The sequence below is a fragment of the Arachis stenosperma genome, chromosome 1 (assembly GCF_014773155.1).
Source record: "Arachis stenosperma cultivar V10309 chromosome 1, arast.V10309.gnm1.PFL2, whole genome shotgun sequence".
In the NCBI taxonomy this organism is placed as follows: domain Eukaryota; kingdom Viridiplantae; phylum Streptophyta; class Magnoliopsida; order Fabales; family Fabaceae; genus Arachis; species Arachis stenosperma.
The window spans coordinates 117244093-117271115 of record NC_080377.1 but is presented as its reverse complement, the minus strand read 5'-3'; the positions used below and the strand labels follow the sequence as shown (position 1 = coordinate 117271115).

General features: G+C 33.7%; 4 protein-coding genes across 6 annotated transcripts; 2 read left to right on the top strand and 2 right to left on the bottom strand.

Annotated features, from left to right (window-relative positions):
• Positions 1 to 978: 978 nt before the first annotated feature.
• Positions 979 to 3139, top strand: LOC130940891 (uncharacterized). The gene is made up of 4 exons (XM_057869172.1): positions 979 to 1034; positions 1244 to 1722; positions 2023 to 2182; positions 2824 to 3139. The coding sequence occupies exons 2-3, from the start codon at positions 1293 to 1295 to the stop codon at positions 2151 to 2153; spliced, it is 561 nt and encodes a 186-aa protein (XP_057725155.1). The 5' UTR covers positions 979 to 1034; positions 1244 to 1292; the 3' UTR covers positions 2154 to 2182; positions 2824 to 3139.
• Positions 3140 to 3982: 843 nt separating this feature from the next.
• Positions 3983 to 7513, bottom strand: LOC130947310 (putative clathrin assembly protein At5g57200). Its single transcript, XM_057875979.1, has 14 exons — positions 7424 to 7513; positions 7249 to 7318; positions 6902 to 6999; positions 6663 to 6801; positions 6417 to 6550; positions 6215 to 6307; positions 5890 to 6006; positions 5733 to 5798; positions 5567 to 5647; positions 5402 to 5479; positions 5047 to 5223; positions 4885 to 4963; positions 4637 to 4752; positions 3983 to 4426 (listed from the first exon to the last, which is right to left on the bottom strand). The coding sequence occupies exons 1-14, from the start codon at positions 7511 to 7513 to the stop codon at positions 3983 to 3985; spliced, it is 1782 nt and encodes a 593-aa protein (XP_057731962.1).
• Positions 7514 to 16341: 8828 nt separating this feature from the next.
• On the top strand, positions 16342 to 21295 carry LOC130961773 (pathogenesis-related homeodomain protein-like). Its single transcript, XM_057887781.1, has 12 exons — positions 16342 to 16616; positions 16880 to 16961; positions 17477 to 18030; positions 18254 to 18419; positions 18575 to 18698; positions 18795 to 18907; positions 19020 to 19358; positions 19700 to 19933; positions 20041 to 20130; positions 20402 to 20452; positions 20574 to 20774; positions 20873 to 21295. Exons 3-12 carry the CDS (start codon positions 17498 to 17500, stop codon positions 21137 to 21139), a joined length of 2118 nt encoding a protein of 705 aa, XP_057743764.1. The 5' UTR covers positions 16342 to 16616; positions 16880 to 16961; positions 17477 to 17497; the 3' UTR covers positions 21140 to 21295.
• Positions 21296 to 21492: 197 nt separating this feature from the next.
• LOC130940707 (tRNA-specific adenosine deaminase TAD2) lies at positions 21493 to 23519 on the bottom strand. 3 transcript variants are annotated; one of them, XM_057868931.1, is made up of 7 exons: positions 22812 to 23519; positions 22640 to 22706; positions 22379 to 22538; positions 22212 to 22308; positions 22019 to 22119; positions 21859 to 21926; positions 21493 to 21774 (listed from the first exon to the last, which is right to left on the bottom strand). In XM_057868931.1, the coding sequence occupies exons 1-6, from the start codon at positions 22901 to 22903 to the stop codon at positions 21859 to 21861; spliced, it is 585 nt and encodes a 194-aa protein (XP_057724914.1). In that variant the 5' UTR covers positions 22904 to 23519; the 3' UTR covers positions 21493 to 21774. The 3 variants fall into 3 exon arrangements, with proteins under 3 accessions (XP_057724914.1, XP_057724921.1, XP_057724909.1); XM_057868938.1 differs by having other exon boundaries at positions 21493 to 21734; positions 22812 to 23518; XM_057868926.1 differs by having other exon boundaries at positions 21493 to 21784; positions 22812 to 23516.
• Between the last annotated feature and the right edge of the window lie 3504 nt (positions 23520 to 27023).

Genomic DNA, 27023 nt, shown 5'->3' with positions numbered 1-27023 from the left:
ATATGGAATTGTTTTCACTGTTTGACTAAATTGTTATTTATAAATTTTTAATTATTAATTTCAATTTGACTAAATTGTTATTTATAAATTTTTAATTATTAATTTCATATGAAAATAATAAACGTGAGTTTTTGCCTTATATTTAACTGGTTAACTGTCATAATAAAAAAGTTAAGGGATTAATTTGTATATATTTAAAACGCAAAAACTAATGTATATGTTACATAGATAATATACAAGAATATAGAAGAACACTGCACCACCTCACCCTTTCTACTTGGGAAAATCCAAATGAATAGACATGAGAAACCCAAGAAGGTAGACATATTATACTTTTGGTTTAGGAAAAAATTGAAGGAAAGAAATTCCAAGAAAAAATGACAAGAAATTGGATTTTTAATTTGGATATTAAATTACATATTTGAAATGGTATTAAAATATAAATAAATATAGCATTTATATTTTATGATACAATAAGATTATGTATGGCTTTACATAGTTTTAATTTTCTCCTTTTAAATTTGTCTTCTCTTTTCTTTTAATGTAAACAAAAAAATATATTTCTCTCCTTATTTTCCCTTCTATTCATTCTCTTTCTTTTTCTTTCTTTCCATTTTTTTTTCTTCAACCAAACAAAGCAGAGATAGACACTTATTACAAACAGGGTTCAGGAAAACACTCCACCTTCCATTCTAATCCATTCACATTATATCGTAATAGTCAAGGTCAACGTCAACAAATTATAACTTCATACAGATCTCACCTCTTATATGAATCCTTTATTAAAATAAATTAACAATCAATTAAATACTAATTAATCCCATAAATGAAATAAAAACATTTACATAATTTTTGTATAGTATATACCCTATACAATTATCAGGTATTGTCTATTTTTAAAAATAAGTAAATTATCAACTCAGCTTCTCTCTTTTTATAAAAAATAATGTGATTTTTTATTAAAAAAAATTATTTCGATTTCTGTTTTCTATTTTCGTGAGACAACGCGATCCTTCGATAAATTTGTTAAACAGGTGAGATAGAAATTAAATACTAACGTAAATAGTTAAGAAAAAAGGTCGTCTCTTTTTACATTTAAAAGGTGCTGCCTACTTCCAAAAATAGAAAAATTTGTTAGGTAACCACCCAGTAATTCTAAAAAATTAACTAATATTTATTTTCCATTTAGCTTTAATGCTTTTTCTATTTTTTATTTCATAATTCATATATTAAGGTTCTTCAGTTCTTATCTTTCGTTATCTCTGGATTCCTTTGTTGAGAGAGAGAATCAAATGGCAAGGTTCATCGGCAGGACGCTCCTCCGTCAAGCCACCGGCGCCCACTCCCTGAAAGACGGCAGCTCCGCCCCCCGCGTGGCGGTGACTCACCAGCGGCACCGATCGTCCCAAGCCACGAAATTGAAACCCCAATCATCGAAGAAGGAGAAAGAGGGAGAGGAATACGATGTGGCTCTGAAGCTTCTAGACGATCACATACACCGGATTCTGGTGAAGAAGGCAACGCCCGATTGGCTCCCTTTTCTTCCGGGATCCTCGTTTTGGGTCCCACCGGCGCCTTCAGCTTCCAACGTCGCAACGTTCGTTCACAATTTCACCAACCACCTCACCAATCAGCATCTTCAGCAGAAGCAGCTTCAGAAGCAGCCTCTTTCCGTCTCCACCATCCGTGGTTGGCCCTCCTCTCAGCATTTCTTCGTTCAAGGTTCCCCCTTTTCTCTCACCCTAACTCTTTCTGAATTTTCCTTCTTTTCAGTAAATTGACTAGATCCAGGGTTTGTAATTCTCATTTTGACCTTAGTGTTGTGCATCCATCATGTAGCTCGAATTAATTCATGATATATCAACACAAAATTGATGCTTTTCTGACTTAAATTGAATACTTGAAATTTGGGAATATTAATTGCAGCATTCAATAGTTTCTATTACCACAACATTTTTTTCTTTAATTTGTATATGGATTCTTAAAAATATTTAAAAACTTATATGATCGTATGACTTTCAGAGAATGCATCTCCTCATGGTGGGGATACTGGGTTGGAGTTGAATAGCCCGGAAACCATGGACATGTCAGTGCAAGTCAAGGTTCTCACATTTCCGGAGAACATAACTCTCTCAGAAGATGAGGAAGGATGATCTCTGATTCACCTTAGCCCGTTGCTCTGGTAATATATTTAATTTTCCAACTTTTCATGCTACCCTTCTAACATTTGTTGATATTGGTATTGTAAGTTTTCCGGATTTTTACTCATCCTCCTTTTTTATCCAAATAGGGACTGATGAGATATGGAAACAGAAACAGCACTTGTCAAGATGTTAGTTCTTAATAGTGTTGGTTTTAACATTTGTTGTAAACTCTTTCTTCTTTCTTCTTCTATTGTTTGGCTTTTCGTGCTTCTGCTTTCAGCAATTCACTTAACCCATGTTGTTTCTGAATGAGATTTAACAATTCAAAAGAATGTTTTCGGCTGGTTTGTGCATCTGCATCTTGGGAAACAGAAGTTGACATACCAATTGGATAGGATTTTTTTCCCCTTTGAAAAGCCTAGAAGATTCTGAAAAGTTCATATGCATGTAGTATTTGTACAAGAGGACAACATAAACATGTATGGCCAACCAACCATGACTTGTGGGTTTATATTGGCAAATGTTCGGAGTTTCTTGATTTTAACTTTGCTCCCACATTTCTGTTTGGGTATCTGCCATCTGGGTTCATCTGAGAGGCAAAGGTCAAATTGTGTGTGTGCGTGGAGAATCTTTGTCATATCTTTCTACCAAGCTGAGCTCAATTATATACGATTTTCAGGGTCACAACCTGATCTCATGGAGAAGGCCAAGATGGGAGTGAGGGGACTCTGAACTATTTGAAGATAGAGATTGAGAAGCAAGGATAATGCATTCAACTGGGAAATCGTACAGGTGCTGAGGTGCAGTACTGGTGGTTTGGGATTAACCTTCTCTACTTAGTCTCAATGTTTTGTACATAGTTGGTTAGTGAACAGGTTAATTAAATAACCAGTATATGTTGAATAATTTCAATGTTGTCACTTTGAACCTATTTACATGGGTTATGTATGTATTCATGAAAGTTGAAAACTATTAAAGAGAAGTTTTTTTTAACATTCCTCAACCCAGTGCATATATTTAGTGATGTATACACAACTGTAGTAAACTGGATAATTAAGGGGAAACACCATATTTTGCCTCTGGAATTACAAACTGGCTTATGTTTTTAGCGGTGCATGAATCCCAATAAACTCTTTTCTTCTCTCTACTTTCCATTCGTTTAGAGACAGCCAAGGAATCTAGATGCAAGTTGCCACCTTTTGCTCGTGACTCCTTTTTCATTCATTTTGATTTTTCATGTTATTTAAACAGGAGAAAGTGACATGATTTGTCCATCTTTTTTTTGTCTATTCAAATCATATTATGTATTTATATATTTTACATGACTGTTTCCTCGCTATTTCTGAACGAAAATTAGATATCCCAAATCTTTGTTCGAATTGGTCAACTTGTCATTTAGTATTGCTCTTAAGGACGCGTTTTTGTATTTATAGAAGTAGAGGCCACAATAAAAGATAAACAATGGCTCGAGACTCTTGTAGGAAGATTAAAATATGATGAAATAACAGAGATAATCAGCAGTAGCATTCTTACTGTTGTTCTGGTGTTCATGATATGAATTTCAAGGGAGAATCTGTGAACTGTATCTAGTTTGTGGCAGTATTATACTATTATGTGACAACAACAAAAGCGTAGTACTAACATGTATGTGTTCAACGTCAACCCATTTAAACTTAAATCTCAGACTTTATACTGATACTTGCAAAATTAGTTTTCCATGAGTGCGTTTGAAGAACAATGGATCCGTGATAATTACAAAATAAAACGGCACGTTACAATTCACTGGCCAACAAAGAGAAGAAAATTCATGTTAACCCTACTTAAAAGATAGTTGGACTCTACAACAAATTGTAATTTCCTTGCATGGAAGTGTGTTGATAGGTGGGAACTGGTAAGGGATCTCCAAATGGATTAGAAGAGTCCACAAATTGCATCTGTTGAGGGTATTGAGACTGATATGGGACCATCATCATGTTATTTTGATGGTACATCATTTGTTGTTGCTGTTGTTGTTGTTGTTGTGGATACATCATTTGTTGCTGTTGGAACATCATTTGCTGCTGTTGATGTTGCTGAGCCATCAATGACAATTGCACATTGGTTGGAGGTGCTATGTTGTTGGACACTGCAAATGGATCATACTGATTACTATTATATTGATCAAATGGATTATGAACAGCTGTTCCTCCGTATCCATAACCTGCATTTTGGAGCTGAAGTTGTCTTCTGGAGTTTTCATCTTCATACAAGCTTTCTAGTAGTAGCCTATCAAATCCACCAGCCTGCCTCAGCATATTAGATTAATAGATCAGTAAGAGATTAATCCATCACGATCATGAATTGAATGAAACAACACAGTGACAATCTTAACTAGTCCTGATATTTGATTGAAAGTAGAGAGCCAGAATTTTCGCTAGAAAATAGATTTCAGAATAATGTGGTAGCATTGCGCTGTTTGATTATAAGCAAGTGATAGAGCGGAGAAAACAAACCATTTTTCGGTCTATTGCTTGGTTGGTATGGTTACTTGGTGCCGTAACCAGTGCAAGTTCCCAACCTGTAGTCCCACCAATGTTACTCAATGCAAGATCCCTCGGAATGTTGTTTCCTACATAAAATTTGCAGATCTTAGAGCTTCATAAGCATCAAATAAATCGACTTAATAGGCAGTTTGGCACGACAGAGATGCAAAAGGAAAAAGAAGAAGAAAAGAAGAAAGATATTATATCTTTGGCCTTACCACCAGGTTGTACAATTGCAAGTGCCAAAGCATTGGTCTCCTCTAGTTCTCTAGCTTTTGGATTTATTTCATGTAGACCCTTCAATGTTGCACAATGTATGAACCAAATCAAGCATTCATGATGTTGCATAAGATTGAGATCATTTAAGCAAATAAACATACCAGCAAATCATCACCAGTTGATATCAGAGGAGCAGGTTCGGCCTTCTCTAGTTCCTCGGGTTGTGGTTCAGGTTCTTCCTGGATTTCTTCTTCTTGTTTCTCATTTTCTTGAGGCTCTTCGTCCTCTTCGTGCTCTTCGGTTTCTGGTTCTTCTTCTATGGATGATTCCTCCTTTTCCTTAGGCTCCTGACATTGCATCACAATTATTAATCAACCATAAGATATAAACTCATTGCAGTTACAACAAATGCAGAAACTTCAGAGGCAGGGTTATATGTAATATCACATAACTAATAAACCTAAACATAGTATATAATGCAACCTCTGCTTAATTTGTGTTTTCATTCTTTCTTACCGGGTTCTTTCTAGGCATGCCTGCCTCTGGTGCTTCCTTGATGTACTCTTCCATTGTACCGAGAAAAGTGGAAGGTGGCTGTTGTTTTGTTGCAGTGAATAAATTAGTGAGAAACCATTTACGATATCAAAGGAAATGTTGGTTACTTGAGAAGCAAGAAAGAACCTGTCTCAGAGTTGGGAATTGGAAGTTCCTAGCAAGATCCAAGCCCTTGCAGTATTCATAGAAATTAGCAAGTTGATCGCACTACATAATAGCAACGATGATCACATGGACATGTTTTTTGAGAACAAAAGCTAAATTCCAATTTGAAAAAAGCATCATTGTATACCTGATGGCCAGCTCTCTTGTAAATAAGCAAAGCCTTCCTGGCATCATGTTTTTGCATATCAAAGAACTGAAAATTTCATGGGTTAGTATAAATATAAAAACTAGACCTAAAGTGAAGTTATCAAAACAAGAAATTAAATAATAAGATATACAATTACCACATCCACAAGATTGATGATTCCATCATTGACTGCACAATATATTTTGAAGCTCTCTTTCAATACCAGGGCCAAAGCATATTGCACTAGGTAATTGCTGTAAGCTCCTCCATCAGGCTGCAAGATATTAAATCAAATCAGTTGTCTAAGGGACAGCAAAAGTGCCAATTTCAATGCTAACATATATGTCCAACAAATTAGGAACATAGAAATCCTGAATACCCCCTCTATTCCGTTCTATTTTATTTGTCACTGTCAATGCACTAAAAATTTAACAGAACAGAAAGGAATGGAGGGAATATGAGTTTTCACATCAAATTGTTACCCGACAATTAATAAGGCGGTATAGAAGTTGCTGCAGTGCAGGCAGTTGCTCCAATAGATCTTCAGTAGGCAATGACCGTGTTCTGCTTTGTACCTGTCAAAGCTGAAAGTAGTTACTGATATTCTGTAAACATATAGTAACAATAAAAGCCGCATGGAAGTTTTAGTTTATGAATAAAACCAAACTATATATAGACACACACCTTAGCTAAACCCTGCCCTTGTGTCGGTTTTTTTAAACGATCTGACTCTATGTCATACTTAAGGACTCTATAACATTCAAGCCTTTCTTCTAAAAACAGTGCATAGGTTCTAACCCATGCAGAACAGTCCCAAGCTGCACAGAGAGATGTAGCCATGAAATAGGAGAAATAATACATATAACATTTGTTAAGATGACACAATCACACAACATAATGATCAAATAGTACCAAACAAACATAAGTTACCTAGGGTGCTTGAGTCATCTTTGAAATTGGATATTTGGAGAATGTGTCCCCTTCTTGAATAGTTGACAAGGTCTTCTTTGAAAGTAGGATCACCCTCTCTCAAAATCCTATGAATAACTATCAATGTCTTTATGGCAACCTGTAATTATAAGCATGAGTGCGGCTGTCAAACAATCAAACATCTTGAGTGCACTACCAACGAATTATTATTATTAAGTATGAAAAATGAAATAACGCACTATCCAATTTCTTGTCTTGGAAAGTCTCTTGGCGAGTGTGTGTATGCAGTATGCCACATCTGCCCGTGGTTGATGTGCTGCTGTGGCATAGAATATTTCTGCATTGATAATCCAACAAAAAACCAAATTAAATCAGTCTTATGAAATCACTTATCCTAAAAGCTTAAACTAATCCGAAGAGACGCATCAATAATTATATCTCTAACACTCTGCTATCTACATAATACCTCAAATTCGGCGCGCCATAACAATTTCATTTCAAACAATGGTACAAAAATATATTTAATTTGATGATGATGATATATATCATATGAAAATGAAAAATGAACGAATTAAGAAGAACTCACTTCGAACATGACGTTCCTTGGGAGGATATTCTACGTGACTGGTAGCTTTTACAATTGCAATATCCAATTCCTTGAATCAAATGCATGCATGCATGCAATTAATTAACAATTAATCAACGTCAAAACATTCATGCAATGCAATTAAGATAGAAAATGATATCCATGCATAACGTACCTTGTATTCGCTATTGACCTTGGCTAAGCCAACCTTGGTGGAATCCTTGAGAGCACCGTAGGCTCTTCTCCAACTCTGAAACGTTCCCATTCATGAACAATTATATATTTGCTTTCTTGGATTTTGGAAGGAAAGGAGGTAAGAAAGAAGGAACAGCAACGTGCTTGTTCTTCCTTCAATCTCTGGGAACAATTCGCAAACAATCCATTGCTACCATCAAAAAAGGGTATTTTGGTAGTTTCAACTCATCTCCCAAATAACTAATTTATGAATTATTTGACTGCTTTCTGTTTTTTCCATTATCGATAAATAGCAAAAGGCGGGTTCTCTTAGCTTTCACATAATTCCCAAAATGCCCATTCTACCTCAACGTGCTTACAATATGTATAATAGGATACAGCTATTCAGCTAATATAAGCTCTTCGTGCTTTTAATAAGATTACTAGTAAAAACTTCTAAATTTAATAAGTATTTTATTAAAAAAATCGATTTATAATATTGAAGAACATATATGGTAGTTTTTTTTAGTTTTACGCAATGGATTGTGGTATATATTGAGCGAATTTTGAATTTTTGACACTTATTTTACTTAAATAGATTAATAAATTAATTATTAAAATTTAGTCTGGTAAAATTTTTTAAAAAAGTGTATGTATTTTTCAAACGAATAAATTTATTATTTTGTATTTGATAAATCAAAAAAATTATATACTTATATTTATAATTTTTGAAAAATGTGAATATTTTGTAAAATACTTAGATTTAGTTTAGTAAAATTTTTTGATAGGGGTGACAACAGGGTAGAATAGAGGCAGATTTTTGCTCTATCCGACCTACCTCGCTCTACAATAACTTGTATAGAACATGTCTCACTCTTATTCGCGAGTAGTAAAAAGTTGAACTCTGACCCATCCTGTCCTTATCCGTCCCTATAATTATTAAAATTCAATAAATAAAATTAAATTTCAAAATTTATATAACCATCATCAGTTAACATAAATTAAAGTAAAAATTTAAATATAATACAATATTATTAATTATTTTACTAATTATTTTACATATATTATATATTAAAATTATATATTATATATATATATATATACCGGTGCGAGTAGGGTCGGGTATTACTTAAACCCAACCCACCCCAAGCCCGCCCAAGAACCTGCTTCGGTAAAAATCCGCCCCAAGTGGTGTTGTCATCAAAAGTGTTTGTACTTTTTAAAAGCACAAGCTCCTCATTTTGCGTTTGGTAAATAAAAAAGACCTTGTACTTGTACTTGCATCTTTTAAAAGATCGGATACTTTTGGAAGTACCTAAGGTTGAGCTTTTCAAAATTGACTTGTGATTTTTAAAATTTAAAAGTCTAATATAACGTCATATATTAACTAATTTTCAAATTTAACGCTTAAATTTATTTCTCTTATAGTATTTTTAAATTTTAAAAGCTACTTTATAAAACGTAATTATTGTTACTTGTGTTTATTGAAAGTCATTTTTAATTTAATTTACCGAATATAAATGCTACACTCTTTAAAAAACCATATTTTAAAAGGTAACTTTTGCAAGCTACTTTTAAAAAATAAAAGTTTTACTAAACTAAACCTTAAAGTGGAGCTTTTCAATAATGACATATGCTTATAAAAATTATCTAATATAATATTGTATATTAATTAATATCCAAATTTAATTCTTACATTAATTAATATCTATTATAATATTTTAAATTTTTAAAAATTATTTTAACAAATATATTTGTTGTTATTTATGTTTATTAAAAGTCATTAGGGGTAAGTATTGTTTTGATCCCTAACGTTTAGGGTCGGAATCAAATTTGTCTTCACCGTTATTTTGGATTCAAAATCATCCCCAACGTTTTAATACGGTATTAAAATCGTCCTTTTTAATAAATTATTTTTCTAAATGATAAAAATCCCATTTTCTACCATTTCACTCCTTCTTCATTTAACAAAATTCAAACTATAAATCCTTCTTCTTCCATTAACAAAATTTAAAATTACAAATCCTTAAATACAATTAACAAAACTATAGATTGTGATGAATGAAAACAAGAACAAAAATTAAGAAATTAGAGATTGTGATGAACAACATCAAATTCTCAAATCCAACAACAACAACAACAGATTCAGATTTAAAAACAAAAACAAAAAGAATAAAAAAAATAACAGCATCTAAAAGCAATCCAGAAACAACAACAAAATAAAAACAAGAACAAAAATTATTCTTTAAATCCAACAACAACAATAATAACAACAGATTCAGATTTAAAAAAGTAAAAAATAGAAAATATAAAAACAACAGCAATCCAAAAACAAGAACATAACAAAAACAAGAACAAAGATTAGAGAAGGTGGTTGCAGTAGCAGCAGCGATGTAGGGAGGAGAGCAGCTCGCCGATGACCTCCTTTAGCCTCGACGGAAACCACTACAGGATTTGTGATGAATTTAAAAATTAGGGATTGTGATGAATAAGAGTAAGAATTAGGAACTTGAATCTTAATTTACCTGTGATGGCAGTGACGGTGGAGCTGCGTGGTGGTGGTGGTGGCAGTGAATTTGGATAGCAAAGAGTAGGGACGGAAGGGAGAGGGAGGCACGGCGGTGATGCTGGAAACGCGATGAACACGATCACCACTACCACCACCTCTCCGACGACGACGAGAAACAAGAGGCAAGGGCGAGGGTCAAGTGCGGCGAGGCCAGGGCGAGGCACAGTGAAGCAGGGGCGAAAGGAAAGGCGAGGTGCGGCAAGGCGAGGTCGAGGGGGAGGGCGTCAATGATCAAGAAGGCGATGGCGAGACTTTCTTCTCTTCTTCTCTCTCTCTCTGAGTCTCTGCTCTGAGTTTCTGCTTCTCTCTTCTCTGAATGTGAGTGAGAAGAAGTGAAGAATGAAGAAGAGCCTTGCTTCTCTCTCTGTCTTGTGATATACCCAAGGGTAAAATAATCTTCCAAAAGGACGATTTTAATACCAAATAAAACATTGGAGACGATTTTAAATAAAAAATAACGTTGGAGACGAATTTGATTCCGACCCTAAACGTTAGAGACCAAATCAATACTTACCCCTAATTTAATTTACCAAATATAAATACTATAACTTTCAAAAAATTATCTTATTTGTTACTTGTGAGTACTCTTGGCAGGTGTGGTGTGCATGAATCTTGGCGTTTGGACAGGCGTAGACTGTTTCCGGTACTTTGAAAGAATACTTTAAGAGTTGGAGATCCATACCGGTGAAAAAAGATCTGCGCAAGTATTAGCAAGTTGGGTTCTTCTCAGTTATATAGATTATTTGGTTACAACGGAATGATATCATATTTCAGAACAAGACAACAAAGATCGTAAATTATGTGGATCAATCGTTTTCATGTGTTATTGAATAGTGTGGTAAATAACTCATGTTGTTGATGGTTATATCGAAAATGACATATAAATTATTTTGTCTTTTATGGTTTTTGTCTTTTCTTTTTTTTTTGCTTTACATGAATATTGAACTCTTTTTTTAAAAAAATATGTTTTAAAATTAATTTTTATAAATTATTTTTGAAAATTAATAAAAATTTTATCAAACCAAATCTAAATTAATCCAAATTGATTAATATATACTGTAGATAAATCCAATATATATATAAAAGCTAACTTATTAATTTTGTTTAATAAATAATTTATTAATTTATTTAAATAAATATTAAATATTTAAATTTTATTTTGTGATGCAGCATACCGTAAAAAAAATATTATGTACTATATTCTGATGTATATGTAGCTATATCTCTCGTATTAGATAGAATACGGTTTATGTTAATTAATTCACATGACCTCCATATCACTAGATAAAACAAAAATGTGGATTTTATTTCAATAATATGTGAATATATGTCCATTATTCATAGAAGAATAAAAAAGCATTAATTTTCTTGTAAATAATTAAATATACGCGTATAATAATATACATACACATTAGTTGAATTAATTAATAAAAAAAGACAGCGTATAGTTTAGAAATGATATATATATGGACGAATTTTAATATATAAATAATAGCGGGGCAGCACCTTGTGCTTGGCCAGGACAAGGGGATCGTCTCTTAAGTTTGAGCACGACGTGAGAACGGCGAGCGACCTGTGCGCTCCTGCAAAGAACAATATTGCAATTCGTCCAGCATTCGTTGTAACGTACTCAACATTTATTGTAATGATCTTCAGCTAACGTTGCAAATGCGACCTACTTCTGTTACAATGCTCCCATACAGAAGCTGTTGTAATGGATGTTGGACGTGTTGCAACGAATGCTGAACGAATTACAACATTAGTTGGAGGGCGTTGCAATATATATATATATATAGTTTAAAATATATAGTTTAATTTTAATACACGAATAATATATTACATAATTATTTAATTATATTTTGTTAAAAAATTATTTACGTAATTAATTAATTAATATAAAAAATAGATATTTTTATTAATGTACGAATATATAATTAGATGTACATATCTATTATTTAGCATAAAAATTAAATTCTATATATAAATAGATAATCATAAAAAAATGTGGGGTGACGCAGGTTATTCGGGATGAGAATTGAATAGAAGGCTTGATTGAGTTTTTGATTTGATGCATGTATGTGTGTATTTGCAATTTTGCATAGATCGAAGAAGAAGGGTGTGAGAATGACGAGAACGGGGCCGTTAAAGAACGGAAAAGGGTTGATAGAGAGAGCTTTGGAAAGGTACTACGAAAAATACATAGAAACAAGTTCGCCGGTGCCTCTCTACGACGTTTGCTTCGGTGGCATGATTTTGTCCTACTTTGTCGAACTCCCCTTTGAACTCCGCCACCTCGAGCACGAGAAGCACGCCAAGGAACATGGCGGTGCCGCCGCCACCACCCACTGATCCATCCTTCATTCACCGGTCAGATCTCCGTGCTTTCTTTTTATTTCATGCAACGCAAAAATTCTTATATATATATATTGTGAAATTAAGGCTAATTGTGAATAAGGAATACATCATTCATGTGAAGTTAATAATTAAAAAATAATAAATTATATATATATATATATATATATATATATATAAAATAAAAATTTAAGTGCAGTCAATTTTATGTAAAATTTATAATTTGAATAAATGAAAGTTGTTTTTAAATTATTTAATAATTTTTAACTATCAACTTCACGTAAAGTTTACTGAGTTCCACCTTATATTGCAAAATTCAGGCTAATTGTAAATAAAGAGTACATTTTTCACGTAAAATTGATAATTAAAAATTATTAAATAATAATCTACTAAAAGTAAAAATTTAATTATAATTAATTTCATATCAAATTGATAATTGAAAGTCGTTAGATGAAAATTTAATTAAATTAGTCAAATTATTTAACGGTTCTCGACTATAAATTTTATGTGAAATTTATTGCACTTGAATTTTCACCTTTATTCAAACTTATCATATTATTTGATAATTCGTAACGAAAACAACTGCCCATAAGTTTCACCATAACACATTGCAACAATTTCTTCTTACATTGAATTTTATTATATTTTCTGGTTGATAACTATATGCAACGTCTTTCCTCTTTGTTAACAGGATCGGATTGGCTCATGATCGTTGATGAATTGGAGATGGTGGTTTTTTTTGTTAGTGTTTCTTTTTGTTTTAAAATATGAAGGATAGTGAAGGCAGAAAGATATTGTCATATTTCCTGTATGGAAATATTTAGATTAGAATATAAAATAATAAATGTTAATTGTATGTTTTATAATTAAGACAGTTTGTCTTTAAAAAAAAAAAATAAAGAATCTGATCTATACCTGGAATACTTTGTTCGATCTCTTGATTTCTCTTTTAATTTGATGTTTTACTTATTTTTACATTAAAAACTACTCACTAAATCATTCTTAGTATATAATATATATTCAAATACGAATTATATATTTAAAAAAATTAAACAACGTATATATTTTATATACAAATATATAATAATTAATTTTATGGTTAATTTTTTTATATGTAAATATTATTTTTATTTTTTTAATAATTTAGACTCAAGATTATTGATCAATCTCATATTGATTATCATTTAATTTAATTTATTAGATACATGAAATAAAACAGAATATAAAAAATGTACAATCATGCTAATAATAACAATAATAATTTCTTTATTTAAGTTTCATCTAAGGTCCAATAAATTATGAATAAATTAATCGTTTGACCAACTCAAATTAGTTAAATACAAAAATACTTATAATGATTTTCATGTGAACTAATAGTTAAAAATGATAGATAATTTTCTATATTTCACCAAAGTATTTAATATAATATGTATTTATATTTTAATAATTATTTTTATGTAAAAATTATTTTAACTATTTTCATATCACCATTTTAGAGAAAAATGAATTTTTAATTTTTTTTTTCAATTAATGTGATCTCACATGTTACAAACAAAAATTTCACATATTTTTTAGTCCAACTTAAATTTTTATGATGTGAAATCACACTTACAAAATCAATTAAAAAATAAATAAAGGATCCATTCTTCCATGCAATTAGAATGGCATGAGTTAAGTTATATCCAAAACATGATCACCTAGTTTCCGTCAATAACGGAGTTAATTTTCGTGCATGCTGTTATTGCGGAAAACCGAAAACAACAACATTTCTTAGAAAAATAGTTTTTTTTTTTTTTTCTGTAAAGTAATTATGATTAAAAAGATTATTTGAAGACTTGTTGAGATTTTTCAGATTTATCAAGTACTGTTTGTCTTTAAAGTAGTATTTGTTTAGTCACCAAAAAAAAAAGTAATATTTGTTTTGAGGTACTAAAAAATAGACTAGAAAATTGAAATTTAGTATCATGTTTGTTGATTTAGAAATTTGTATTTAAATTTTTGTCTCTAAAATTTAAGTATTTCAGTACTTCTAAAAAGTGGAGACACAAGGGACTAAAATTTTTAGATATGGAGACTGAAATTTTAATAATATTTTATATTTAAAATATCTTCATTTCAATTAATTAATTTTAATTTTACTTTTTGTACAAATTAAATTAGAATTTTATTCTTAACCGAACAGAATAGAAAAATTTATTTCAATCTCTATCCCTTAATTTCTGTCTTTTAGTCTCGATCTTTCCGTTTTTATTTTACCTAAAGAATGATGATTGTGAACTCAAAAATACTGTCTAAGGGATGTATTCAATTAAATTTGAACAAACAACATTTATAGTTCATTTATTCGCATTAAAATAACTCTTGGTATGATTAATTACTTAATTTTGACGGGAGTGGATCCCTAGTGAAAAAAAAATAGATAGTATCGAATGTTTAATCTCATTTTTCATTTGATCTCTCCTATTTATTGACCACAATTTTATTAGTATTATTTTTCAATTGTATTTTGTGTTTAATTGCCATTGCCAAACATATTTCCTTTCTTCGTTTAGATACTTGGTTGTTACATGTTCGAATCTTCAGAAGTGATAATACTTGTAGAGTGAGATGTATATATTAATTATCAATTTGTGCGGAAATTTTACTAAAAATATACAATTTTATAATAATTTAATCATGTTATATGTAAACTAAAAATTATTTATTTATATAAAATATATATTAAAAATAAATTAACTATTATATATATTATATATAAATACATAACTAATTTAATAACTAACTTTTATAACGTGCATATAACAAGATTTATAATAGTGACTAATTCGCTGCCTGTTATTTATTTTAAAATTTTTCTCTTTAAAAAATCTAAATTCATCACACTTAACACATACATGTATATATCAGAATTACTTGTTTTATGTCAAATAAAATTTGTATATAATAATGAATTGATAATTTAATCCATAAGGGTTTTTTTTGTTTTCGTTATTTAATAACCCGTAAAATTTGTAAATGAAGTGTATTTAATAAACTAATCACCAAAAGAAGTGTATTTAAACTACAAAAAGCATATTTAACTTGAGATCTAATTGGTCCAAATTTTAAAATAATGATATAAATATTCAACTTAAATGAAAATTATGTTTTTTCCCTAAAATTTGATATTAATTTGAGTTGAATATGACAAAACTAGAATTTTTTTGGTGTAGTTAGTTGAAAGTAATTAAATAAATTGATTAATTTTATTAAATTTTTATCTAACAATCTAAAATTAACTGCATCTAAGTTTTTATCGATTTTTTGGGTCAAAAAAAATTGAAAAACACTCAAAATAATCAAATTTCCGTAATAAAATAGAATGAAATATATAAAATTAAACGAACAAGTGAGTTAATCATTGAATTAACCTAAGCTCGCACAATAATAATAACCTAATGTAAATTTACAAATACTTTTATTTGGATTTAACAAATATAAAATCAAGGGTAACGTATATTTTTTGTCTCTAAAATTTGGTAAAAGTGTTAAAAATACATCTAAGTTTTATTTTGTTTTAATTTTGTCCCAAAAATTTTCGATTTGTATCGAATATATCCTCGACGACTAAATTTTCAAAAAATTTAAAACCAATCTAACAATAATGTATGAAAATTATGTTTGATTTGCTTATGTTGAAGAGTTGTTCTTATGAAATTATTGTTGAATCGGTTTTAAATTTTTTTAAAAATTTGTCGTCAGGATATATTTGATGCAAATCGAAAACTTTTGGACAAAACTAAAACAAAATAAAACGTAAGAATATTTTTGAATCTTTTATCAAATTTCAAGTACAAAAAATATACTTTAAAAAAACTTTCAATTTTGGGGATATCTATTCGAAGATCACAAGATGACCAATTTTTTTTTTTTAAAAAAAACTCTCCCTTTCTGAAAATAACTAACCAGATATATCTTCTTTGAAAGAAGAATGCTGCAATGCATCTATGTTTCTGCTTCCTAAATTGCAATGCAAGTTTGAGAGACACATCAAAAGTCCAACACACACACATTCAAGATACAAATCACCACATTCATTCATATTCATATATACCTAGACTTTCAGCAAGGAATCTGATTTCCCCAAAGAGCAAAACTGTTTTTTCTTTTCTTTTCTTTGTTGTGCCACAAAACACAAACTACTCAGTTAAAAAGACCAAAACCAAAAGAGAAAAAACAAAGACGACGACTTCATAGCATAGCATAGCAACGTCGACAACAACAACAACAACAGGTAAAGCCTATTCCGGCGACTGGTCCACACATCAACATTGGGATTCTGAGTCCCAATTTCAAATTCAAATCAATCACAAAACTTTCACTTGATGATGCAGTTTTAGCACATTCCTTAATTCATTCGTGCCCATGTTGTGTTGCGTGTGTGACAGCTTAAGAGCTATTTAAAGTTCTAATCTTTCACCATATTAATCTTCCATTACATGTTGGTTTTCGTTAATTTGCCTCAAAACTCATGTGGGTTTCTTTTCTTTGCAATAGGAACTTATTTGGGTCTTAACATCTGGATTCAAGTCAAGGCTTTTTTCAGCTATTTGTCGCAGTGATCACTTTGGGGTATTTGGTATGTTCCTTTTCTGATCACAAAAATGGCTCTTTCGAAGATTGAATCATGGTTCGAAGAAGAGATTGACGATACTAATGATTTGCTTATTTTGCAGTGTCTTATAATATAGTCTTTACTCTTTAAATTGATCAGGGTCTTAAGCATCATACAAATTCAACTTCCCTTCTTTACTGAATTCATCAATTCTTGATTCAGTATTCTACTTGGTCTTGTAATGTTCCACCAGCTCCAGATTCATCTTTTGCTGAAATCTTTGGAACCATTTTTCGTCTGGCTTTTTGGTTAACTATTCACTGTTCAATGCTGATTCGATCTCATATGCATTGTTTTTGTCCCTGTGCAATAAGGGTTCTTGTGTTGTGTGATTATGTTTTTCCAATGGCTTTGCTTTTCCGAGTGCAGTTTCTGTTAATCAATGCCCTTCTTCGTACAAAATTTGTGCTGAATGATTTGATCTAGATTATCAACTACAAGTAATTTTGATGTAATTCTTCCCAATTTTCACCTTTCAGGATTGGTAGCAATACATTAAGATGAGGGATGGCAAGAAGTCAAATAATAGAGGGTTGCAAAAGTCCATTCATCCAAAGGCGAAATCTGAGTCAAAGCTAAATTCATCCTTGAGAGTCAAATCAAAAAGCACAAAGTGTCAAGGGAAGAAGCATAAGCTGAAACCAAAATCTCACACACAAAGAAATGCATCTAACATGTCAAGGAAGAGAGCTACTGACCCTTCCATCAAAGGGCCTAACAAGGAGCCTTCAAAAAAGAAATTGATTATTAGGTTTAGTTTGCATGAAACTGATGATAAATCTTCAAAGAAGTTGTCCTCAAAGCTAAAGGGTGAAAAGGTTTCTTTTAGGTCTAAAAAAGAGGGTAAAGATGTTGATGGCAAGGTAAAGCTTCAAAACAGAAAGAGAAAGAGAAAAAAGAAAAGGCAGAGGAATAATGCAGATATCGATGATGCTTCTCGCCTCAAGAGCAGAACAAGATATCTATTAATCAAAATGAAGCTAGAGCAGAACCTTATTGATGCTTACTCTGGAGAAGGTTGGAAAGGCCAGAGGTACTATAAACTTTTATAGTCCTTTCTTTTCCCTTTTTTTTTTTGGTAAGAAAATATTTATACTTACCCTTTTCTTGGTTATGTAAGTAGTTGTTACCCTTTTGTTAATTGATTTTAATTATTGGTTATAAGTAGCTGTTACCCTTTTGCAGTAAGGCATGGTGATAAATTAACTATTAGCTACCTTACCCTGATGTAACTTTTATGGAAATGCCAATTGCAGTCGAGAAAAGATTAGGCCAGAAAAGGAGCTACAAAGAGCTCGAAAGCAGATTTTAAAATGTAAACTTAGTATTCGTGATGCTATTCACCAATTGGATTCTCTTAGTTCGTTGAATAGCAGCAAAGATTCTGTCATTGTTCCAGATGGATCTAACTGCCATGAACATGTGAGCAAACAAAAACTGTGAAAGATTCAATTTGTAATGTTCAAGCATTTTGCATTCATTCCTAGACTCATGAGCATGTTTATCACCCTATATTTGTGTGGAAGTTTTGCAATTTTAAATCCATGTAGTCATTAACATATTTTATCTACATCTAGAAATACTGTCAGAAGTGCAACTTGAGAGAAGCTCTTCGAGATAAGGATATTATACGATGCGATGGTACATGCAATCGCACTTTTCACAAAAAATGTCTTGATCCTGCCTTAGACACTGAAAATAGTGAGTTTGCACCTATGTTTATGAAATTGTTTGTATGTTGTAGCCTCCAGTGTGCTGACTTCCTTGGATAATTAATAGTTTAATTATATATTATAGTTCCTCCTGGAGAACATGGCTGGCTTTGCAAGTTTTGTGGATGTAAGATGGAAATACTGGGGGCAATGAATGCTCATCTTGGAACTCACTTCTCCTTACACAGTACTTGGCAGGTTTGTCTTGACTTTCTCATCAATATGTTATCACTTGCAGTTTATTTTCAAAAGTGCTCACTCTACTTAGAGGATTGAATTCTGTATAATCTACTGGTTCAACTAACCTTAGGATGTATTCAAAGAAGAGGCTGCTAAACCTGATGGTGATACTGCGTTACTGAACCCTGAGGAAGAATGGCCATCAGATGATTCTGAAGACGATGATTATGATCCGGAGAGGAGAGAGGTCTGCCATAACATCAACACAGAAGGAAGCAATGATGATGCATCTAATAATTTAAGCAGTTCTACCAGTTTATGTTCTTCGGATGGTGAATGTTCTCTAGTAGATGAAGGTTTCAACCATGAATATTCATCTCTTGATGGATGCATAGATTCTAATGAATCTGAGGAAAATGTCTGTGGCCCCAGGCAGCGAAAAACAGTTGACTACAAGCAACTTTATGATGTAAGGAAAATTTTTCATTAATGAAAGTAAAATTGTAGTCCTGAATGTTTAAAGTTACAACCTTTGTGCTAGCACGGAAGTTACAGATTACCGGCTTTAATGTAGTTTAGAATTTAATGTCTTAAATGTGTTTCTCTTTTTATTGGCATGTAGGGTTGCTGATTCACATTACAAAATTATGCCGATTTACGAACTGGGTTGCAAATAATGTTTGTTTTATTTGGACAAATTTTGTGATTGGAATATTACTAAGAATTAGAGCTTTTATTTTATTTTATTGCTATCAATATTTGAAGGATGACTTAAATTATGCAAAGTTACATTTGAGTACAATATTTCAGGAAATGTTTGGGAAGGATGCTGCTGCATGTGAACAAGTGAGCGAAGATGAAGACTGGGGTCCTACTAAAAGAAAGCGACGAGACAAGGAGTCTGATGCTGTTGATACTCTCATGACTTTGCATGAATGCCAGAATAGAATTCACAATAGTGAGAACATCAACATGGAACGAGAAGGTTCTCCGAGCAAACAAATCAAGAGGTCTTGTTTTCGGATTCCTCGTGAAGCAGTTGAGGTACTATTGGTAACCCTTGTAATTTTCTTTATGTTCACTATATATATATATATCGAGTTGCTTATGCACTGATTTATGTTGCTTTCATTTCTTATGAAATGAACCAGAAGCTTCGCCAAGTCTTTGCAGAGAATGAACTTCCTCCAAGATCCACGAAGTTGGCTCTCTCGAAAGAGTTGGGACTTGATATTGAGAAGGTTATGACTTACTGTATTAAAGAGTATCTTATTTTTATCTGCGTCTGAACAGCTTAACTTTCTCTCTATAGTTGCATTTAATCTTCTTTCATGTGTAGCTGCTCTGTTAGCATGTTTGGTTTAACTTTTGAAACCTCATCCACAGTTTGTACAAAAGCTACAAGAAACAATCTTTTTTCCCAAACCATAGTTTGAATCTTCCATAAGAAAAACAAATGTTGCTATTTATCGGTTCAAGCTTTCAGATACTGATTTGTTTCAGCAAATACAGGTTAGCAAATGGTTCAAAAATGCACGTTACTCGGCACTCAAAAGCAGAAAGGTAAACTGCTTTATTTTGCTAGCCTTTTTCCAATTTCTCTGCATTTTTCTAGGCAATTTCTCGTACCGTTGCATTGATCAAGCTTTTGCAACAAACTCTAATATGAGTGACTTTTGTTCAGCAACACACAGAGGGAGCTGATCCGCCTCAGACTTCTGGTTCAAAGGATAACAGGTTACAAGACTTGGAGAGAGCTGAGGTTTCGAAACCAAAGGCATCAGAAAATATTATTAATCATTCTCTGAAGAATGGTAAGGCTGTCAATGGTAGAAAGAAAAGACGATCAGAAGTATCTCCAACCCAGCGAGAAAAGGGCGATAAGGTGCATTTGTCTTCAATTTTTATGTATTGTGTGCTTGACAGTAAACACTGCTATTTAAATGATATCAATGCAAATAGCATTTTACTTTTTTTCTTCAGGAGTTGGAGGAGCTCAGTGATGATGTATGCTTGATGAAACTGTTGAAAAATAAAAAGAAGAGGTTGAACTCTGCATTTGAAGGGCACTCACATACAGCAGAGTTGGAATTTGAAAAACTGAGCAAAGTGAAGGCTAAATTGGATAATTTGAGGCAAAAATTAACTGCAATTCTAAATTACAGGGCAAATGCTTCTAATGCATCCCATTCTAATGAACCATCAATTATGTATGTGCCCACTGCTGTGTTAAGGGAAAAGGTTGCATAGTACTTTTTTGGTTTCTCTTTTAATTTTTTTGTTTACATCAACACAGCAGGGTAAGAAATTGTACTACATGTTCATTGTTAATCCAATTTTCATGCCTCACCTTTTATGTTTAGAGGAAGCAATTGTTTTGAAGTTTAATAATAATCAAATTATTTATAAATGCGGCATAATTGTATTTCTATAAGTGTGGTTCTCCATATCGGCTACCTTCATCTTAAACTTGTACAATTAAATTTCATCACAAACTAATTGTTTTATGTAGTAATTTTTATTCATTCTCGCATCAATATGTTAAGAGAATCAAAACTCCAAAAGGTAAGAAAACTTTGTGATCAACAATAACTTAGCCACTTTGGTACCCAGAAAATCTGTAATTACATCATTCATTTCAATATATAGCAGTGACAAGGGTCATTTATCAAGATAAAATCAGACGAAATCTTTCCTTTTTTTTTTCAAAATCAAGTATTCTATAATCATACATCAATGACAAACTAAAACAAAGCCTTTCTCATTGAATTGAATGGATGAACAGTATTATATTCCAAATCCCTCACATTCTTCTAATTGGTCAGCCTTAAGCATTCTTCTTGTGCTGGACATTGAAAGACAGCTTCAACCATATCAGCAACTAACTGGACAGAACTAAAACAATAGAAGAAACTAGTATAAATCACAATATTAGTAACATGAAAAAAATAATAATAAGGAAAACCAACCTATTCATGTACAAGTTCAAGTTCATTCTTGTCAGAAGCTACTGCTACAGGCCTATGGGGCTTCGGAGCTGAGAATAACATTAAGAAAAGTTATAAAAATATAAAATAACTGACAAAAAAAAGCGTTCGAAATACATAGTCAAACTTAGAAGAAACCAACCATTTGGATTTCCCTGTTCATAGAATGTTCGCAGGAGAAGCACCGCTTCTGATGCCATTATACCTCCAGTACATTTAAACCCTTTTCCCAGTGGAACTTCACTATTGATCAGAAAAAAGGGGAATCTAATGTAAATGATGACTTGCAGTTCAACACAACAAAAATGAAAAGAATTGATTTTGGGAAAGCATACTTGTAGGGTGAGTCAGTGCTACTTTGATGCAATGACAATATTGATCCACAACCTCCAAATTTATCATTTGAGCACCCATAAAACACTTCCTTTATACCTGAATACAACTCACCAAGTTCATACAAATGGATGAGGAAACAGTTAAGGGAACATACCTACCTACCTACCTAAAATGGACAAAGCAGAAGCACACATTATGCATGGTTCACAGGTAACATAAAGGGTGCAGTTTGAGAACTTTTCAGCAACCTCAGACATTGATAATCCATTTTTCTGCCACTGCTCTAAAAGCACGTCCACTGCTTCCATTTCTGCATGCCTAGTAGCCTGTGAAAAAAGAAAAAGATCATTAACAAATAATCACAGTTCCAAACAACAAAAACTAGATGAGAAAAGAAAAGAGATAATAATGTAATGGATGAAATTACATTTCTAGTCTCAGTGGTTCGGTTCCTGCCGGAGGATATAACCTTCCCGTCATGAACAATCACACAGCTGCCACGACATAATGTATTCAATTGCAAGTTGTTCACAAGTTCAGTGTTTGGTATCGTAATTTCAATAATTCAAATTTTATGGAAATGGAGGTAGATGACTTACCCAACAGGTACTTCAAGGGCATCCATAGCTAAGTTTGCCTGATCTATTGCAAGTTTCATCAACCTAACGGTCTCCGAACACGAATCACTCATCCTCTGCTGGTGGCGGTGGCTGCTACGACCAACACCAGGGGGTTCCGACGCTGGAGTTTGTAAAGAGAATACTTTTTGGGTCAACTGGCCCACGGCCCAATAACAGAATGGGTCAAGCCCATTTTAACCCTCCTTCGGTTTCTCTCTCTCGATCTACAGTGCAGCGACGGGTTTCAAGTTTCAAAAGGGCGTTACAGCTCCAGGTCACAGCAGATGAGGGACGGGGAGCTAAGAGGGTTGCTGCATTGATGGAGGAGTTTACCGATGTGGGATCCTTGACATTGATCTAGGCTTTTCATATTGGGCTGTTGGTAGAATGCTGAAGATCTGTCTATTGCATGTGCAAACGACTACCCTAAATGTAATCATCACAACTGAGAGGTTGTAATTGAAGTGATGAAGTGTCTTTGTGGGCGGTGCCCTTGAAGCCATAGTTTGGCTGCTGTAATGGAGATGATTCGGCTGCGGTGTCGCACCATCATGCCGTCACTAGTGCAGAGGATAGTCGTCGGTGGTTTATTGAGGTCGTCACGGCTGCGCCACCAACGTGGGTGAGTTTCGGGTTCTCATTTGGACTTGGGCTCTTATTGGTCCAGGTCCTCGGCCAAAAAAAAAAGGGGCGTTACAGGGGAGGGAACAGGGGAAAGTATTGGTTATGTTTTCGGGTTGGTTTTGGTCCGGGTGGTTTTGACCTGCCCCGGGACCGTAAAAAACCCTTCCCCTGTTTTTTTTAGTTGGTCGAGTGGTCAACTCACTCGCCCACTTAAGCAAGTGTCAGGGGTTCAAATTTTGCCTTGCGCATGTAGCAACCCATTGAATAGAGTTTAGATCCGTGACAGATTAATCCTTCACCTGTTGGGTTGGAGATAACTTGTGAAACCTGCAACAAACCAGAGAAATAATAGGGATTTAACTCCTTTTAAATATACTTATAAAAGGAGAGGAGAAAAAGTAGCAAACTGAATTTTAAATTCTGAAACTCCACATCTTTAGGATAATAGTTATAGGATTAGATATTATAAATAGGAAGGCTGGAAAAGTAGGAAATAAGTGGAGTGAAAATCTAGAGGGAGAGAATTGACATCTTGAAAGTCAATTATTCTTGTTATTCTTTCATTTAAAACTATAATATTACTCTATCAGTGGGATAATTATCACATCAATAATTTCTTCCTCTGTTCAGTTATTCTGTTCTTTCCTTCGACCCTTATCTTCTACACTCAATTCTGCCCTAACAGTAAGGATACTAGAGAAACTGTAACAATTGGTATCAGAAGTTCGATCTGGACTTCTTCCTGTGAATGGTTTCCACACGTAGCGGAGGTGCGATGGAAGATCGGATTGAGAGTCTGGAGAAATAGTTGAATGAGTTTCGATTTGAACAAAACAGAATAATGGAAACGATGACGCAAATGATGGATGAATTAGTGATGCGAAACCCACAACAGGATTCGAGCAGTGGGAACTCGCGCATCAACGATCCGAGTGGAGGGCGTCAGCGAGATCCAACTCCAAACAGGAGTGATCTCAATTGCAGAGTGGACATTCCTTCGTTTGATGGCTCGGATGCGAGTGGGTGGTTGGTTCGAATGGATCGTTATTTTCGCATATTGAGGATTCAGGTGGAAGAGAAACTCGAGTACGCGGTGCTTGCACTTCATGGGGAAGCTTTAACGTGGTTTGAATGGTGGGCGTCTCAATCCACCTTCCCTTCATGGATTCATTTTAAACAAGATTTGCTCAAACGATTTGAGCCAGGTGTAGATGTGAATCCTCTTGCGCCATTATTATAGGTGAGACAGCATGAGTCGGTTATAGAGTATCGGAGAGACTTTGAGATAGCGGCTAGGGCTCATAGACATTTGGGGGGAGATACTTTGTTGTGCATGTTTCATGAAGGACTCAAACCGTCAATCAAAGCGGAGATGAGAGTTGCCAAGTTTGAAAACCTCCTGGCACTGATGGATAGGGCCATGATGTTAGAATCGAAGAATGAAATGTGGCGTGAAGAAGAAACGCACCCAGGAGGAAGACGAAATAAAAATACTAACTGTTTGGGCTGGAGCAGAGCTAGATCCAATAATTGGGCTCGGCCTACTTCACAATCTCCTTCAATAACTAAACAGCCCACATCCATCCCACATAGTAAGCCAGAATCCAATACTTCCTCGGCCCCTTCCACCACTAATATAACAAAGCCTTCATCACGATGGATTTCAAATGAGGAATGGAGTGAGAGACAGCGTAAATGTCTGTTTCCGATGCAGGGACAAGTTGAATTCTAGCCACGCATGCAAGTTCAGACATCAACAACTCATTCTCTTAGGGAAGGAGGACGAACAACCCGAGGATTGTTGCGAAGATTTGGCCTCGGAAGAACATGTAGTAATCATTAACAGTCTTTCTCTTCGTCTCTCTTCTCTAAGTTATTGGGGACTTACATCACACCAAACTTTGAAGGTACGAGCTACTATAAACGGTGTTGAGGTGGTCGTATTGGTTGACCCAAGGGTTGAGGCAAATTTTATTTCATCTTCTCTTGTCTCCATACTGAGTTTGCCATTGGTACACCTGCCTCCTTTCCGAATTGAGGTTGGAAATGGAGCAATAGAGCAGGGGTTATGTGGCTGTGAAAAAGTGAAAATATTGGTAAAAGAAAATTCTATTGTGGAGGATTTCTTGGCGATGGAATTGGGACGTTCTTAAGTAGTTTTGGGTGTGGGGTGGATTGCTAGTTTAGGCAAATTTGAAGGGGATTATAACGCCTTATCCTTGAGCTGGATGTTGAATGGGAAGAAAGTGACTTTGCATGGTGATCACGGTGCTGGACAAATTTCCTATTCCTATTATAGAGGAGCTATTGGATGAGCTCGATGGTGCCATAGTGTTTTCCAAATTGGATCTCAAATCCGAATATCATCAAATTCGAATGAAGGAGGAGGATATTCATAAGACAGCTTTTCGCACCCACGACGGCCATTATGAATTCCTTGTAATGCCTTTTGGCCTCACAAACGCTCCATCCACTTTTCAAGCTCTCATGAACACTATACTTCGTCCGTTTCTTATAAAATTTGCTATAGTTTTCTTTGTTGACATCCTTATTTATAGCAAGGATCTCCTTAGCCACAGAGGTCATTTGCAGAATATTTTTGAGGTATTGAGACAACACAGTTTATTGGTAAATAAAAAGAAGTGTTGTTTTGAAGCAACGAGTATTGAGTACCTTGGCCACGTTATTTCTGCCGAAGGGGTGGCGGCTAATCCTAAGAAACTCAGAGATATGCTTGACTGGCCTCCACCAAAAGATATTCGCATCTTGAGGGGTTTCTTGGGCTTAACCGGATATTATCGGCGTTTTGTAAAGGGGTATGGTGCTATTGCTGCTCCTCTCACCCGACTTCTCAAAAAGGACTCTTTTAATTGGGGTAAGGATGCTGAATCTTCTTTTCAAATGCTCAAAACAGCTATGGTTTCAGTTCCAGTTTTAGCCGTTCCATGCTTTTCTAAACCCATCCAGCTGGAAATTGATGCATCCGAAAAGGCAGTGGGTGCTGTCTTGATGCAAGAGGGTCGGCTAATTGCTTTTATGAGCCAAAAACTCTTGAAAATAGCCCAGCAAAAATCTATCTACGAAAGAGAGTTGATGGCAATTGTTCTAGCTGTTCAAAAGTGGAAACACTATCTCATGAGACAGCAGTTCACGGTTTTTACTGATCAAAAGTCCTTGAAGTTTTTATTAGATCAGCGAGTAGCAGAAGAAGACCAGCAGAAATGGTTATCCAAGTTATTGGGATACAATTTTGACATTAAATATAAGGCAGGGACAGAAAACAGGGTGGTTGATGCCCTTTCTAGGAAATTTCATTTCTCCTCCTTGTCTTTTTTCATGGCAGCAGAATGGGATGATATGGAGGCTAAAGTATTGGCTGATGAGAAATTAAATGGGATTATGTAGAAGTTGTTGGTGGGGGAAGAAACTACAACCGGTTTTGCATTAATAAATGAAAAACTCAAATATAAAGGGAAGTTAGTGCTTGCAAAAACCTCTAAATGGATTCCAAAAATTCTGATGAAATTTCATAACTCCAAACTGGGAGGCCATTCGGGCTTCTTTAGA